The sequence below is a fragment of the Choloepus didactylus genome, chromosome 11 (genome assembly GCF_015220235.1).
Source record: "Choloepus didactylus isolate mChoDid1 chromosome 11, mChoDid1.pri, whole genome shotgun sequence".
Classification (NCBI taxonomy): Eukaryota; Metazoa; Chordata; class Mammalia; order Pilosa; family Megalonychidae; genus Choloepus; species Choloepus didactylus.
In genome coordinates, this window is record NC_051317.1 from 88,140,359 (window position 1) to 88,158,100 (window position 17,742).

Genomic DNA, 17,742 nt, shown 5'->3' on the forward strand with positions numbered 1-17,742 from the left:
ATTTGTTGAAGAGACTGTTCTGATCCAGTTCAGTGGACTTGGGGGCCTTATCAAAAATCAGACAACCGTATATCTGGGGGTCTATTTCTGAACTCTCAGTTCGAATCCTGTTCGGGTTTGCTAATGCTGATGTTTTGCAAAACACCAGAAATGGATTGGCTTTTATAAAGGGGATTTATTTGGTTATAAATTACAGTCTTAAGGCCATAAATAGTCTAAGGTAAGGCATCAGCAATAGGGTACCTTCACTGGAGAAAGGCCATTAACACCTGGAAAACCTCTGTTAGCTGGGAATTCATGAGTCTGGCATCTGTCTGCTCTCAGGTTGCATTTCAAAAGGGCATTCTCCAGAATGTCAGCATCAGCCTTCAACGGCCATCTTCAAAATGAATCTCTAAGAGTTCCTTCTATTTGTCGGCTCTTTTTATATGGCTCCAGTGATTTAATTAAGACCCACCCTGAATGGGTGGGGTAACACCTCTGTATAGTTATTATCCAATCAAAGGTCTTGCCCAGAGATGTTTGAGTCACATCTCCATTGAAGCACTCAGTCAATAGGTTCCAGCCTAATCAGTACTAATACATCTGCCACCACAAGGCTGTATCAATGAACATGGCGTTTTGGGGACATAATACATCAAACCAGCACAATTCCATTGGTCAATATGTCTCTCTTTATCTGAAAACCATGCTGTTTTGACCATTGTGGATTTATAGTAGGCTTCAAAGTCTGGAAGTGTAAGTCTTCCCACTTTGTTCTTCTTTTTTAGATAGGTTTTGGCAATTCGGGGCTCCTTTCCCTTCCACATAAATTCGATAACTAGCTTTTCCAAGTCTGCAAAGTAGGTTGTTGGAATTTGGATTGGGATTGCATTGAATCTGTAGATCAGTTTGGGTAGAATTGACATCTTAAGAATATCTAGTTTTCCTGTCCATGAGCATGGAATATTTTTCCATCTATTTAGGTCCTTTTTTATTTCTTTTACTAAAGTTTTGTAATTTTCTGTGTAGAGGTCTTTTACATTCTTGGTTAAGTTTATTCCTAGGTACTTGATTTTTTTAGTTGCTACTGTGAATGAATTATTTTTTTGATTGCTCTTAAGTGATATCATTACTAGTGTATGGGAATATTACTGACTTATGTGCATGTTCAGTTTTCTAATGCTGCTGGAATGCAAAACACCAGAAACTGAGAAATTTAACCATAGTTATTCCTGAGCATTCCCATAACAGTAAGGTTATCCTCCCTAACTTATCTGTTCTTGTTAGATTATCCTTCCCCTTTCTAGTTACTGTCTATCTCTAGGTCCCCTATATTGTACAATATAAAACATTTATTTTACATTTTTTACAGTGTTCACATTAGTGGTAACATACAATATCTCTTTTTGTGTCTGGCTTATTTCACTCAGCATTATGTCTTCAAGGTTCATCCATGTTGTCATATGTTTCAAGATCTTGTTACTTTTTACTGCAGCACAGTATCCATCGTGTGCATATACCACATTTTATTTATCCACTCATCTATTGAAGAACATTTGGATTGTTTCCATCTCTTGGCAATTTTGAATAATGCTGCTGTGAACATGGGTGTGCAAATATCTGTTTGTGTAAGTGCCTATAGATCTTCTGGGTATATACCGAGAAATTGCTGGATCAAAGGGTAACTCCATATCTAGTTTTCTAAGGAACCGCCAGACTGTCCTTCAGAGTGGCTGTACCATTATACAGTCCCACCAGCAATGAATAAGAGCTCCAATTTCTCCATATTCTCTCCAGCATTTATAGTTTCCTGTTTGTTTAATGGCAGCCATTCTAATTGATGTAAGATGGTATCTCATTGTGGTCTTAATTTGTGTGCCAGTTTGAATGTATTATATCCCCCCAAATGCCATTATCTTTGATGTAATCTTGTGTGGGCAGACCTATCAGTGTTAGTTAGATTGTAATTCTTTGAGTGTTTCAATGGAGATGTGCCCCACCTAACTGTTGGTGATAACTCTGATTGGATAATTTCCATGGAGGTGTTGGCCTGCCCATTGGGTGGGTCTGAATTAAATTACTGGTACTCTATATAAGATCAGACAGAAGGTGTGAGCTTGCTACAGCCAAGAGGGGTACTTTGGAGAAAGCACAGGAGCTGCAGATGAGAGATAGTTTGAAGACGGCCGTTGAAAGCAGACTGTTGCTCCAGAGAAACTGAGAGAGGACAAATATCCCAAGTGCAACTAAGAGTGACATTTTTGAGGAACTGCAGCCTAGAGAGGAACGTCCTGGGAGAAAGCCATTTTGAAAGCAGAACTTGGGAGCAGACGCCAGCCACGTGCCTTCCCAGCTAACAGAGGTTTTCCGGACACCATTGGCCATCCTCCATTGTAGGTACCCAATTCCTGATGTCTTACCTTGGACACTTTATGGCCTTAAGACTGTAACTGTGTAACCAAATAAACTCCCTTTTATAAAAGCCAATCAATCTCTGGTGTTTTGCATTCTGGCAGCATTAACAAACTAGAATAATTTGCATTTCCCTAATAGCTAGTGAAGATGAACATTTTTTCATGTGTTTTTTAGCCATTTGTGTTCCTTCTTCAGAGAACTGTCTTTTCATATCTTTTGCCCATTTTATAATTAGGCTGTTTGTACTATTGTCATTGAGTTGTAGGATTTCTTTATATATGCAAGATGTCAGTCTGTTATCAGATACATGGTTTCCAAATATTTTTTCCCATTCAGTTGTCTGCATCTTCACCTTTTTGACAAATTCCTTTGAGATACAGAAGCTTGTAATTTTGAGAAGTTCCCATTTATCTATTTTTTCTTTTGTTGCTTGTGCTTTGGGTGTAAGGTCCAAGAAGCGACCTCATAATACAGCGTTTTGAAGATGTTTCCCTACATTACCTTCTAGGAGTTTTATGGTACTGTCTCTTATATTGAGGTCTTTGATCCACTTTAATTTTTGTGTAGGGTGTGAGGTAGGGGTCTTCTTGCATTCTTTTGGATATGGATATCCAATTCTCCCAGTCCCATTTGTTGAAAAGACTGTTCTGTCCCAGTTCAGTGTATTTGGAAGTCTTATCAAAGATAAGATCTAAGGGTCTATTTCCGAATTCTCAATTCGATTCCGTTGATCAATATGTCTTTCTTTGTTCCAATACCATGCTGTTTGACTACTGTGGCTTTATAGTAAGCTTCAAAGTCAGGAAGTGTAAGTCCTCCCTCTTCATTTTTCTTTTTTTAGAATTATCTGGTTTGTTGGCATACTTTTGTTCATAGTATCCTCTTACAATTTTTTAAATGTCTTTGGGATCTGCAGTAATGGCCCTTCTCTAATTTATTTTGTTTATTTGGGTCTTCTCTCTTTTTGATTTTGTCAATCTAGCTAAGGGCTTGTCAATCTTGTTGATCTTCTCAAAGAACCAACTTTTGGTTTTATTTTCTCTTTTGTCTTTTTGTTCTCTATATCATGTATTTCTGCATTAATCCTTGTGTCAGGGGTTAGGTTCAGGGCTGCAGGTAGAATACCCTGGGGCTGCAGAACACATCTAATCCTTCTGCTCAGATTCCCTGCAGTCAGTCTCTGCTGTGGGCCCAGAAGTACCTGTGATTGATGTAGGGCTCCTGGCACTTCTTTGTGGCACCCCTGCCTCTAGTCTGTGCACACTGCGTGCTTCCGTGGAAGAGGCGTGTGCACCTTCATATGCCAGCTGAATCCTGAATTCTCTTGGGGAAGCTCTTGGCTGCAGTGCTGCGAAGGGGTTTCTCCCAGCCAGCTGCAAAGTTGCCTGCTCGGGTTGTGGAAACTACCCACTTCCACTATCATCTGCCTGCTGTAGCAGCCTGTCCCTGGCACAGGGGCTCTTAGCTGCTGGTGAAGGGTTATCACCCACATGAGATACTGAGGCAGGTTCCTGGGGTGTGGAAGTTACTCCCCACTGTGCTCGACTGTGGGACTGGCTGTCAGTTCCCTGGCAGCTTTCCAGTTCTTACACTAACCTGCCTCCGAACAGTCTCTCTGTTTCTTGCCACCGTGCTTGATTGTGGCTCTACCTGCCGGTTCTCTGGAGGGTTCCCAGATCTCATGCCAATCCCCCTCCGAATACAGTCTCCCGGTTTCTCCTTACTGCATTTGACTCTGGCTCCAGCTGCTGGTTCCTCAGCAGATTTCCGGACCAAAAACTCACAGGTCTCCAAACATGGGCTCTCGATGCCTCCAAGTACACGGTCACCGTGGGCATAAAAGTCCCTGCCCAGCTGGTGGAACCCTGGAACCGCTATTCTGGAGCACTTTCTGTCTTTTATCTAGTGTTTTTCACCAAGGAGAATTTTGCTCTGTCTCTCCTAATCTGCCATCTTGGATCCCCCTCCTCAATTTTTTGAAAGCATTTGAGCAGGAGTGGTGCCAATTCTTTTTGGAAAGTTTGGTAAAATTCCCTTGTGAAGCTATCTGGCCCTGGACTTTGTTTATAGGTAGATTATTGATGACTGATTATATCTCTTTGCTTGTGATTGGTTTGTTTAGGTCTTCTATTCTTGGGTCATTCTAGGTTGTTCATGTATTTCTAGGAAATTATCTATTTCCTCTAAATTATCTAGCTTGTTGGTGGTGTTTTCATAGTATCTGTGCTGGTTTGGATGTATTGTGTCCCCCAAAATGCCATGTTCTTTGATGTAGTCTTTTGGGGCAGATGTATTAGTGTTGATTAGATTGGAGCCTTCTGATTGAGTGTTTCCATGGAGATGTGACCCACCCAACTGTGAGTGACACCTTTGATTAGGGTGTGACCTGTTAATGAATGTTTCCATGGAAATGTAGCCCTGCCCATTCAGGGTGAGTCTTGATTAGTTCACTGAAGTCCTATAAATAGAGCTTACAAACAGAGGAACTTGAGAGCAACTGATAGTGACATTTTGGAGATAGCTGCAGCTAAAAGAGACATTTTGGAAATGGCCATTGAAAGGACTTGCTGTTGCTTTGGAGATACTAGCCTAGAGTTTGCTTCGGAGAAGCTAAGAGAAGACAAAACGTCTCAAGAACAACTTTTTGAAGACTGCACAGGAGGTGAGAGAAGAGCTGGAATATAACCTGGGATCAGCAGGTGCCAGCCGTGTGCCTTCCCAGCTAACAGAGGTTTTCCAGACTCCAATGGCCTTTCTCCAGTGGAGGTACCCTATTGTTGATGCCTTACCTTGGACATTTTCATGGCCTTTAGACTGTAACTGTGTAATCAAATAAACCTCCTTTATAAAACCCCATCCATTTCTGGTGTTTTGCAGCCAGCAGCATTAGCAAACCAGAACAGTATCCTCTTACGATTTTTTTATTTCTTTAGGATCTGTAGTAACTATCCTCTTCTCATTTCTGATTCTGTTTATTTGGGTTTTCTCTTTTTGATTTTGTCTGTCTAGCTAAGGGTCTGTCAATCTTGTTGATGATTTATTCTCTATTTTTTTTTTTCCAGCTCATTTATTTCTGCTTTAATCTATGTTATTCATTTTTGTCTACTTGGTTTAGTGTTAGTTTGCTGATCATTCTCTAGCCTCTCCAGTTGTTCAGTTAGGTCTTTAGTTTTAGTTCTTTATTGCTTTGGAGTTAGGGTGGGGTTTAGGGGATTAGGGGGTTAGGGGACTCTCCCACAGCAAGGTCTTGTAGCTCAGCCTGCTGTGGGGGGAGGGGACTCCCGGCACAGTTCTGCAATTTCTACTTACAGATTTTATGCTGCAATGTCAGACACTCCACCCAATTCAGGCTGGCGCACGATGTGTGGACAGTCATGATTGTCCCCTAGCAGTTATTCCAGATCATTTACTAGTTGTTCCTGGTTGTTTATTAGTTGTTCCAGGGGACTAACTAAACTCTACTCTTCTCTATGCTGCCATCTTGCCCCTCCTCCAACTGCCTAATCTATTTTTAAAATATGTATTTGAAGTTTGTCTTTATTATTAAAGCTCTTAGATTTATATTTCGACTATGTTTCTGTCTTTTCATTAATTTATTTCTGCTTCAGATTTTTTACTTCCTACATTTAATTGTGGTTGTGTTTTTCTAAAACCATAAGATAAATGATTAATTTTATTACCTTTATTTTTCTTACTATGTGCTAAAACATTTAAAGCTCTGAATTTGTTTTGGAATATAACTGGCTATTTCCCTTAAGGTTTGATATGTAATGTTCTATTTTTTTTTTTTGTTTAGTGATAGCATTATACGTTTTTGAATGACTTCTGTGACTAATGTTTATTTTTGGTGTTATGTAAGTATATGATTCAAGTCTGGATTTAGTGTATTACAGTTACAGCATGTAACTTTTAGTTGTTTTAAAGTTAATGTGAATTTTCATGGCATATATGTTCCATTTTTGTAACCTTCATATATAGTAGTAACGATAATGTCTTTTCTTCAAGATACAGATTTAACATATATCCTTTATAACTTAACAGTTGTGTAGTTCACATTATCATTTTGCTTTTCATCTTTCAAAAAATTTCATTAGAGAAATTCATAGGTGTACAGGAATATCATGCATAATATACAGGGTTCCCATATGCCATCCTAGTATTAACACCTTGCATTTGTGTTACAAATTGTAACATTTGTTAAAACTGATGAAAGAACGTATGTATAATTGTACTATTAACTGTATATAACCCATGGTTTACTTTAGGGTTCACTGTGTTGTACAGCCCTATTTTTTTTAACTTTAATTTTACTTCTAGTAACTTATAAACAAACCTAAAATTTCTCCTTTTGGTCATATACACATACATATTTCAGTGCTGTTGATTGTGTTCCAGTGTTGTCCTGCCATCACCAGCATCCAACACCAAAACTTTTCCATCCATCCAAATGGAAACTCTGTACAATTTAAGCATCAACTTCCCATTTCCTACCCCCACTCCATCACTGGTAACCTAAATTCTAGTTTCTGACTATGAATTTTACATATTCTAATTATTTCAAATCAGTAAAATCATGTACTATTCTTTTTTGTCTTGTTTATTTCACGCAACATTGTCTTCAAGGGTCATCCATGTTATATGTAACAGAAATTCATTCCTTTTCACAGCTGGATAATAGTCCATTGTATGTATGTACTGCATTTTGTTTATCTGTTTATTGACTCATGTTTGCTTCCATCTTTTGGCAACTAGGAATAATGCCACTGTGAACATTGAAGTACATCTGATGTGTATCAGAGCTGCAATCCTTTTTTAGCTGGATAATATTGTTTTATTTTTGTATATCACATTTTGTTTATTGGTTTATTCTATTTATTGGTTAATGGACAGTTGGGTTGCTTCCATCTTCTGGCGATTGTGGATAATTCCATTATAAACATTGGTATGCAAATATCTATTTGATTCCTTGCTTTCAGTTATTTTGGGTATATACCCAGAAATAGGATTGCTGGGTCATACAGTAATACTTTATTTAACTTTCTGAGGAACTACCAAACTGTATTCCGCATTGGCTGCCCCATTTTACATTGCCACGGACTATGAATGAGTATTCCTATTTTTCCACATTCTCCCCAACATTTGTAATTTTGCATTTTAAAAATAGTAGCCATTGTTGTGGGTGTGAAATGGTATCTCATTGTGATTTTGATTTGCATTTCCTTGGTGGCTAATGTTGTTGAGCATCTTTTCATGTGCTTTTTGGCCATTTGTATGGAGAGATGTCTGTTCAAGTCTTTTGCCCACTTTTTAATTGGGTCCTCTTTCTTTTGGTTGTTAAAAGATTTCTTTATGTATTCTGGATATTAATCCTTTATTCGATATGTAGTTTCCAAATATTTTCTCCCATTGTGCAGGTTGTCATTTTACTTTCATGATAAAGTCCTTTGAGGACAAAAAGTTTTTAATTTTGAGGAGGTCTCATTTATCTTTTTTTTTTCCTTCTTTTGTTGGTTGTGCTTTGCATATAAGTGTTACAAAAGCATTGCCTAACACGAGGTCCTGAAGATGCTTCCTTCTGTTTTCTTCTAGGTGTTTTATAGCTCTTATGTTTAGGTCTTTGATCCATTTTGTTGGAATTTTGATTGAATGCATTGAAATCCCCTAAACTCCTCTAGTAGTATGCATTCCTTTTTCTTTTCTTGAAAAATTTCTTGTTTCTTCTTAGGCGTTTGCCCTGCAGATTATTTTAGAATTAACTTGGCTAAATTGCAGGGAAAACCCTGCAGGGATTTAAATTATAATTTCATTAAGTCTATCTAATAATTCAGAGAGATCTTTTTTTTTAATTTAGAGAAGTTGTAGATTTATAGAAATATCATGCAGAAAATGCAGAGTTTCCATATTAACCCCACCAATTATTAACATCTTACATTAGTGTGATACCTTTGTTACAATTAATGAGAGAATTATAATTGTACTATTAACTATAGTACATTGTTTACATTAGGGTTTACTGTTTTTTGCAGTCTTATGGCTTTTTTTTTAACATTTTTATTCTAGTAACATGTTTACAACCTAAAATTTACCCTTTTGACCACACTCATATATATATTTTCATGGTTCTAATTACATTCACAAGATTGTGCTACTGTCACAACCATGTATTACCAAAAGTGTACCAAACTGCAGATCATTTTAGAATCAGCTTGCCTAATCTACAGGGTAAACCCTGTAGGAATTTGAATTGAAATTGCATTGATTTTGTCTTAAAATTTAAAGAGAATTGACATCTTTGTGATCGTATTAGTCAGGTCCTCTAGAGAAACAGAATCAACAGGAGATATCTGTAAATAGAAGATTTTATAAAAGTGTCTCACAACTGTGGGGATGCATGAGTCCAAATTCCTTAGGCCAGGAAGTAAGCGGGCAACTCCAATGGAGGTCTTTTATGAACTCTCCTGGAGAGGCTGGCTGGTTGAAGAAATGAAAGTTCTCTCTCTTCTCCCTTAAAAGTCTCCAACTAATTGGATTAAATCCAGCTGATTGAGTTCTGTCATAGAGGAAGATACTTCCTTTGTTGATGTAATCAGCCACAGATGCAGTCAATTGACTGATCATTTAATAAACGAGCCTTCTGTGTCATTAATCAGCCACAATGTCCTTGCAGCAATGGTTAGGCCAGTGCTTGCTTGACCAGACACCTGGGCACCACCACCTGGCCAAGTTGATATGTGAATGTAACCATCACAGGACTTTGGGTTTTCATATCTATAACTGCGATAGTATCACTCATTTAGATCTTAGCTATTTGTACTTGGCATGTGGAAATTCAGTTACTTTTTATATGATAGATCCAGTGACCTTGCTGTTGTCTTAGTCATTTGAATAATTTTTCTATAGATATTATTTCTCTTTTACTCTTTCTTATATCTTTTGTGAATAAAAACTTAATTTTTCCTCTCTCAACCTTTGTGTCTTGTATTAACTTCTTAGGATATCATTTGATAGGTCTTATGACATAACACTGAATAGATGTGAGAGTAGTGATAGTGGGCATTCTTTGCTTGTTTCTGTTTTCCAAGGGAATGCTTTCAACTTTTCATAACTAATGTGTTTTCTGTGGGTGTTTGGTAGGTACCCTTTTATCAGGTTAAGGAAATTCTTCTCTATTTATAATCTAATTTTTTTTTTTTTATTATGAATGAATGTAAAATTTGAGTAGGTTCCCCTCTCCTCTTTTTTTTTAATACATTGATTGTTTCAAATTGCTAATAGAGTAAAATTATCCTGGAATTGGTCTTTGTTATACATTAAGTTCATATTTATTAAGCATGTAGCAGAAGTGATTTTACAAATTAATTAGCCCAGTTTTTTGTCAAAGGGACTGTGCCAGTTTGAATGTGTTAGGTCCCCCAGAAAAAGCCATATTTGATGCAGTCTTGTAGGGCAGACATATTAGTGGGGATTAAGTTGGAATGTTTGGATTAGTTGGTTTGCATGAAAATGCACCCCACCCAACTGTGGGTGATGACTCTAATTGGATAATTTCCATGGAGGTGTTACCCCACCCTTTCAGGATGGGTCTAAATTAAATCACTGGGGCCATATAAATGAGCTGACAAACAGAAGGAACTCAGTGACATTTTGAAGAGGCAGTACAGCCAAGAGGGACACTTTGAAGAATGCACAGAAGCTGAGAGAGTAGCTGCAGATGAGAGGCAGTTTGAAATGGCTGTTGAAAGCATACTCTTGCTCTGGTGAAGCTAAAAGAGGGCAAACACCTGAAGAGCATCTAAGAGTGACATTTGTGATGAATTGCAGCCTAGAGAGGAATGTCCTGGGAGAAAGCAATTTTGAAACCAGAACTTTGAAGCAGACACCAGCCACGTGCCTTTCCAACTAACAGAGGTTTTCCAGACACCTGTGACTGTAACTTTGTAACCAAATAAACCCCCCTTATAAAAGCCGATCCATTTCTGGTGTTTTGCATTCCAGGAGCATTTGCAAACTGGAACAGGGACACATCAATTAAATATGGCAGAAAAATATTTCAAGAAAGAACAATGAAATAATTTTTCTGTCTTCCTGACCAATCCGTAGTAACCATACTTTTGGGTTTTTTCATCATAATTTCATTATTATAGATATTTTAGTATGTAATTACTTTCCTTACTCTTTGTTACATATAGAGAGAAATAACATTGCAAAATTTGTAGGTAAGTTTTTAAATTTTGATGAACTTGGTAATTTTTTTCAGGAACTTAATTTTTATATTTTTCTATATTCATTTTTCTATAAATAAGACTTTTTAGTTTTTAAATTATGTTAAAGGCTTTAATGGATATGGAAGGTGATTTAATCATCTGCTTTTTCTTCTAGGTTAGTGACATTGGAAAACAGCCCATGTATTACACCAGAATTGCTTCGTATATTTCAGAATATGTCACCCCTTCTTGGTATGTGTTAACTCATAATTTACTGCTGTTTTTAGATGCAGTCATGAATTGTGGGTACTGTAGCTGACTTTAAATTATAGCTTCCAGTTTTATTAAAGTCCCTGATATTGACAGATAAGTTGAAGGGTATTTTAATAGTTTCTCAGTTTTTTCTATAGAACTTTTAGAATTGTTTCTGCTTATTTAAGAGTGAACATTAAATTGTGTGACTTTGTGGAAAGTTTTGTAATAAAAACAAAAAAGTTCTTAATTACAAATTAAGCTTTAACTTTGCCTATTAAAACTTTCTATGTTTGATAGCAATTCTATAAGTGATTTAGAAAACTTTATTGTGAAACTCTTTCTCTGTGCCCTGATTTTATCCAGCTTCTTTTACAAAGTGATTTTGTGCTATCAATTGTTCACAAATGACCCTTGTACATATTTCTTTGATTTATCTAAGGATGACCACCATGATTATAATTATTAGTGCATTAAAGTATTGTTTGTAGAAGTACTAGTTACCCATGAGCTGTAAAATCAGGGGAAGCTTAATATTTTTTAAATAACACATTTGGCATATGAAATCAGGGAAGTGGACACTGCTAAGAGTAGACTCTAAGTCTCTTTTAGGCTTCCTGGATGAGATGTAGTTACATTTCTTTTTGTCAATCTGAACATGTATTCTGATGACAGTTAATAGTTGAAAATGAATACTTTTCTGTTACATATTAGCTACCATTCACAAGTATGTAATTATCTTTTTTTTTTTTTAATAGTATCCTTTTTATAGACTTGTTTTGGGTGGGAGTTTGCCAGTGCAGGTTCACACCCCAAACTCGTGGAGTATTTAAGAATTAAATACAGTGCTATTTACTGGGCTTTTGACCCTTTTCACCAGTAAATTATTCCTGTTTTAATGGTTTTTTATAAAATTATTGTAAAAATTATTTTAAGTGTTTTTCTGTTCAGAGACCCCATTCTTCAAGACTCAGCCACTTATTCCTTCATTAGAACTTTGTGTATACTAATGACTAGTTGAATATTGTCATGAGAGATGTATAGCTAAGAAAACACTAGGAAAAAAGGCCTAAATATTATGGCAGTATCTGAAGAGTTGTTTTTGTTTTTGTTTTTTTTTTTTTGCCTGAAAACTTATTTGTCATGGGAAAATTTATCAGAGGCAAAAATATTACTGAAGCATAATGATGCACTGGAAAAGTAGACTCACCCTTTGAAAATATCAATAAATGTGGAGTAAAAGACAATTATGACTAACAACCAACAAACAAACAAACAAAAAAAAAAAAACTAAAACTTACTTTCCTTATTTATTGGATGACCATGGTTCCTGGATTATGTGACTGGTCTTTTACCTTTTCTCTGATTGTTTTCTGTCCTTCATCCCCATTCCTCGGAATTGGTTGAGATCCCAAATAATAGCAAAATAACCATTTGTTTTTCAGTAAAGAACCATTTGCTGTTTGTCTTGTAATGTCCCCAAAAAGGGAAAAATTACCGAAGTTGAAAAATCAGTGGCAGTAGGCCAGTCCTTTATCAACACTTTCCTAGGAAAATTGAGTTTTTTCTGTCTTCAGACATCTTAGAGAAAGTGAACAGGAAACTTCCATCTCACTTCCCTTTACTTTTTGTGATGACCTTTCTAATTCTAGTCTATGTAACTTGGAGACCACATACAATACCATTCTTGGTACTCCTCAGTGCTTCTTTATACAGACCTGGGAATGGAAATCTCAGTCAGACCCATTATCAACTGTGTCAGGTACAGGATTTCAGCCACTCTTATTAATCAGCAAACTCCCCACAGTGGTCTCCTCCCCTTTGTATTCTACTTGACATTCACATGTCTGGCCTCTACAATGTGAAATTCCTGTAGGGCAGTGGGAGAGGCAGGATTTGTAGCCAAAAGGAAGAGATTTACTTAAAAAATATATATATTACTAACTTTACTATAACCATATGGCACTATTTTTAGTGTAGAGTTGGGTAACTGCTCAAGCACAGTTCTACAATAGAAAGCTTTGTAGTTGACATGTAATTCTTATCAAATCCATAGTATTCTGCCAGCTTTTACAATGTTTGGCACATGGTAAGCACTATGGGCTCTGTAAGGATCGTTACCTAACTGGATCAAAAGAACTAATGAAATTTCAAACGTGTGGTGAAGGACCAGTCAATTTCTCTTCAGATTCTTGCAAGGAACATGTGAATATAATGAACAACAGCTTTCAGTACCTTAAAATAGATAAGTGTATTAATTTTAGGGCTATTTTAATGTAAATATTTAGTATTTGCTGATACCATGTCCAAGAAAATTTTGTAAAAGCTGTCCTGGGCTTGGTGGAGGCTCGGGAAACAGTTTGAAGTGAATCACTCAGATATTTACTTGTATAGATCGTTTGAGGAATAGTTTTTTACATATCTTAAAAATGGTTTATGATTTTTAAAATCAAGCTTCATATATTGTTTCCTTCAATATAGATTTTGATAAATTTTGGATGGCAATGATTTAGAAATTACACTCATGACATGGCTGGAATATTGCCATTATAAGTTCCCATTTAAATGTAGACCCTTGTGCCTTATCACAGTAGTGGCCAGTCTGCTATTTGGTATCAGTCTGTGAAAAAGTGTGAACAAGTCCAGATTTGACTGGACTGTCTCCTTTAAGAGAAATGGACAATGTGGTGAATTTTTCATAAGGATAACTTTATTTAATATAAAATCCTACTCCTTTATGCTGAGATTTTTTCTGTTGTGAAGTTACTTAGAAGATAGCTTCAGTTTTCGTTCGTTGGTTTTTGTAAAAGATTTTCAAAGAAGGGTATATAATTTGGTTTTAAAGAAATGAATCATTTCATGTGAACTGATTTTAGACAATGAGTTAATTTGCCCTTTTTTTGAAATTTATTTTGGCAGAATTAAGTTCAGAAAATCTCAGAACCTGCTTTAAGATCATCAATGGTTATATCTTTTTGTCATCGACAGAATTTTTGCAGGTATGTTGTAGAAGTTTTGCTTTGTAAAACATTAAATAGTCGTTATTTTGATTGCTTCCCCTTTGAAATCAGGAGACACCTTTTCAAAGTTTAATATTTGTCTGTTACTTTAAGGAAAAAAACCCAAACATTGCCCATGAGCATTGCCCACTGCAGGACAACTTTTCATAAAAAATTGTTGTAGAACCTTTATATAGCTTAGACCTTTAGTGTATAAGCATAATCATATAGATTATAATGAGTCCCAGGTTGAATTTTGTGCCTTTTTAATTTTGTGTATATATTCATATGTATATATTGGCTTTTGATTGAATTTCAGACGTATGCAATAGGTCTTTGTCAGTCCTTTTGTGAGCTGTTAAAGGAAATTACTACAGAAGGTCAAGTTCAAGTGCTCAAGGTATTGTCATCTTTTTAAATGACAATTGCTATAAGTTTTGCGTTTATATTTTGTGAAGTTGGACCTTTTTGGGGGCTGGATGATTGGCAAGATGTGGAATAGTTTATTCACATCTGAACAGGGTCTTTTCTTTTAGCGGTGTTCAATTGGGCTAATACCTCTGGACCAGAGGTACTGAATTTGAACATGCATGCATGCAGATCACCTGGGGATCTTGTCAAAATGCAGATTCTGCATTTTTAATAAACTCACAGCCAATGTTGATGTTACCTGTCCTCAGACCTCACTTTCTGTAGCAAGTGTTTTGGTAAATTGTCCAAAAACTTGTGACATCTGATAATTGTTCTTCATTTTTTATTTTAAATCATTTTTTTATTCTGGAATATAACATATATCCATAGCAGTGATAACTTTCCAAGTGTGATTTAATAATTTAATAACTAGTTAGCAAATTTCAAAGAATGTCATGGGTTACAGTTCCACAGTCTCAGTTATTTCCATGTTGTGAAATACAACATACATGCAAAAAAGTAAATACCTCTCAAAATAAGATTTAACAAGTTATGTAGTTTCCAAAAATGTTATGAGTTACATATAGCTCCATAGTTTCAGTTATTTCCTTATTGTGAAATATAACATATATACAAAACATTGATTACTTTCAATTTACAATTTAACAAGTAGCTATAGAGCAAATTTCAAAGAATGCTATAGTTACATTTCTACCATTTCAGTTCTTTCCTTCTAGCTATTCAAGTACCCTAGCAACTAAGAAAAAGAACATTAAAGAGAGATTCAGTATTCATAATCGGTCGTTTAATTCCATCTTGTCTGTTGCTACCCCTTCATCTAGTTTAATCACTTTCCTGATCTTCAGGAAATACCTAGTAATACCTCCTATTACTAGGTCTTGAAGATGTTTCCCTATATTATATTCTAAGGGTTTTATTGTGCTGTCTCTTATATTGAGGTCTTCAATCCACTTTGAATTAATTTCTTATAAGGTGTGAGGTAGGGTTCCTCTTTCATTCTTTTGAATATGGTTATCCAGTTCTCCCAGCACCATTTGTTGAAGAGACGGTTCCGTCACACTTCAGTGGATTTGGGGGCTGTACCAAAAAATCAGTCGACCGTAGATCTGGGGATCTATTTTCAAACTCTCAATTCGATTCCATTGATCAATATGTCTACCTTTGTGCCAATACCATGCTGTTTTGACCACTGTGGCTTTATAGTAGGCTTCAAAGTCTGGAAGTGTAAGTTGTCCACTTTGTTCTTCTTTTTTAGGATATTGTTGGCAATTCAAGGCCCCTTTCCCTTCGAAATAAATTTGATAAGTACTTTTTCCAAGTCTGCAAAGTAAGTTGTTGGAATTTTTATTGGAGTTGTGTTGACTTTGTACATTAGTTTGGGTAGAATTGACATCTTGACAACGTTTAGTCTTCCTATCCATGAGCACGCAGTATTTTTCCACCTGTTTAAGTCCTTTTTTATTTCTTTTAGCAAAGTTTTGTAATTTTTTTGTGCAGAGGTTTTTATTTCTTTGGTTAAGTTTATTCCTATGTACCTGATATTTTTAGTTTCTGTTGTGAATGGAATTTTTTTTTTTTTTTTTTTGATTGCCTGTTCGGTTGGTTTACTGGTAGCGTATAGGCATGTTACTGACTTAAGTGCATTAATCCTGTATTCGGCCACTCTACACAATTTATTAGCTCAAGTAGCTTTGCCATTGATTTCTCAGGATTTTCCAAATATGAGATCATATCATCTGCAAACAGTTTTACTTATTCCTTTCCAATTTGGATTCCTTTTACTTCTTTTTCTTGGTGAATTGCTCTGGCTAGAGCTTCTAGCACAATGTTGAATAATAGAGGTGACTGTGGGCATCCTTGTCTCGTTCCTGATCTTAGGGAGAAGGCTGATTGCATCTCTTTGCTTGTGACTGGTTTGTTCACGTGTTCTGTTTCTTCTTTGGTCAGTCTAGCTTGTGCACGTGTTTCCAGAAAATTGTCCATTTCCTCTAAATTGTCTAGTTTGTTGGTGTACAGTTGTTGATAATATCTTCGTATGATTTTTTTAAAACTTATTCAGGATTAGTAGTAATTATCCCACTCTCATTTCTGATTCTGTTTATTTGGGTCTTCTCTCTTTTTTGATTTTGTCAGTCTAGCAGAGAGTCTGTCAATCTTGTCCATCTTCTTAAAGAACCAACTTTTGGTTTTATTTGTTCCCTGTATTGTTTTTCTGTTCTGCAGCTGATTTATTTCTGCTTTAATCTTTTTTATTTCTTTTGCTTGCTTTATGATTGGTTTGCTGATCCTTCTCTAGCCTCTTCAGTTGTTCAGTTGTCTTTGGTTTCAGTTCTTTCTTGCTTTATGATATATGTATTTAGAGCTATAAATTTCCCTCTCAGCACTGCCTTAGCTGCCTCCCATTGGTTTTGATATGTTGTGTTGTCCTTTCCTTTCATCTGTAGATATTTACCTATTTCTCTTGCAATTTCTTCTTTGACCCACTGGTTTTTTTAGGAGTGTGTTGTTTAACCTCGATATATTTGTGAAAGATTTGGGTCTTGGTGGTTATTGATTTCTAGTTGCATTCTGTTATGGGCATAGAATGTGCTTTGAATAATTTCAATGTTTTAAAATTTATTAGGATTTATTTTATGCCCCAGCATGTGATCTGTCCTGGAGAACATTCCATGGGCACTAGAGAAGAATGTAGATCACCGTACTTTGGCATTTAATGATCTATATATGTCTGTTAACTCTACTGCATTTATAATATTGTTTAGGTTCTCAGTTTCCTTATTGTTCCTATGTCTAGTTGCTCTATCTATAGAACAGAATGGTGGATTAAAGTCTCCCACAATTATTCCTCTCTTCAGTTTACCCAGTGTTTGTCTCATATACTTTGGAGCTTCTTGCTTGGGTGCATAAACATTATGATTTTTCTTTCTTCTTGGTGAATTGCCCCTTTTATTAATATGTAGTGTCTTTTCTTTGTCTCTTATGACATTTTTGCATTTAAAGTCTATTTTGTCTGATATTAGTATAGCTACCCCTGCTTTCTTTTGGTTATAGCTTCTGTAACATTTTTTCCCCATCCTTTCGCTTGCAGTCTCTTTGTGTTGCAGGCTCTAAGATGAGTCTCTGATAAACAACATCTATATGGGTCATTTTTTTTAATCCATTCTACCAATCTGTATCTTTTAATTGGAGAGTTTAATTCATTTGCATTCAAAGTTATTACTGTGAAGGGAGTTCTTATCCTTTGGTTTTTAGTTGTTAGATCTACATTTTTTCCCTCTCTCTTTTTTTCCTTTAAGTTACCCCTACTAATACTCTTCAATTCTGTGCCCTTCTCTAGACCTCTCTCTCCTTTCTTTTTTTCTCAGCCACTAGAGCTACCTTTAGTATTTCTTACAGAGCGGGTCTCTTGTTAACTAATCTCTCAGCGTTTGTTTGTCTGTGAAAATGTAAAACTCTCC

At 36.0% G+C, this 17,742-nt stretch overlaps 1 protein-coding gene across 1 annotated transcript in view; it reads left to right on the forward strand.

Moving 5' to 3' along the window:
- IPO11 (importin 11) overlaps positions 1-17,742 on the forward strand; it is a 297,051-nt gene that overhangs the window by 151,760 nt on the left and 127,549 nt on the right. Inside the window, exons 22-24 of the mRNA XM_037799092.1 lie at positions 10,777-10,853; positions 13,773-13,852; positions 14,172-14,252. Of these exons, the coding sequence (XP_037655020.1) occupies positions 10,777-10,853; positions 13,773-13,852; positions 14,172-14,252 (238 nt within the window). The remainder of the gene's footprint in view (positions 1-10,776; positions 10,854-13,772; positions 13,853-14,171; positions 14,253-17,742) is intronic.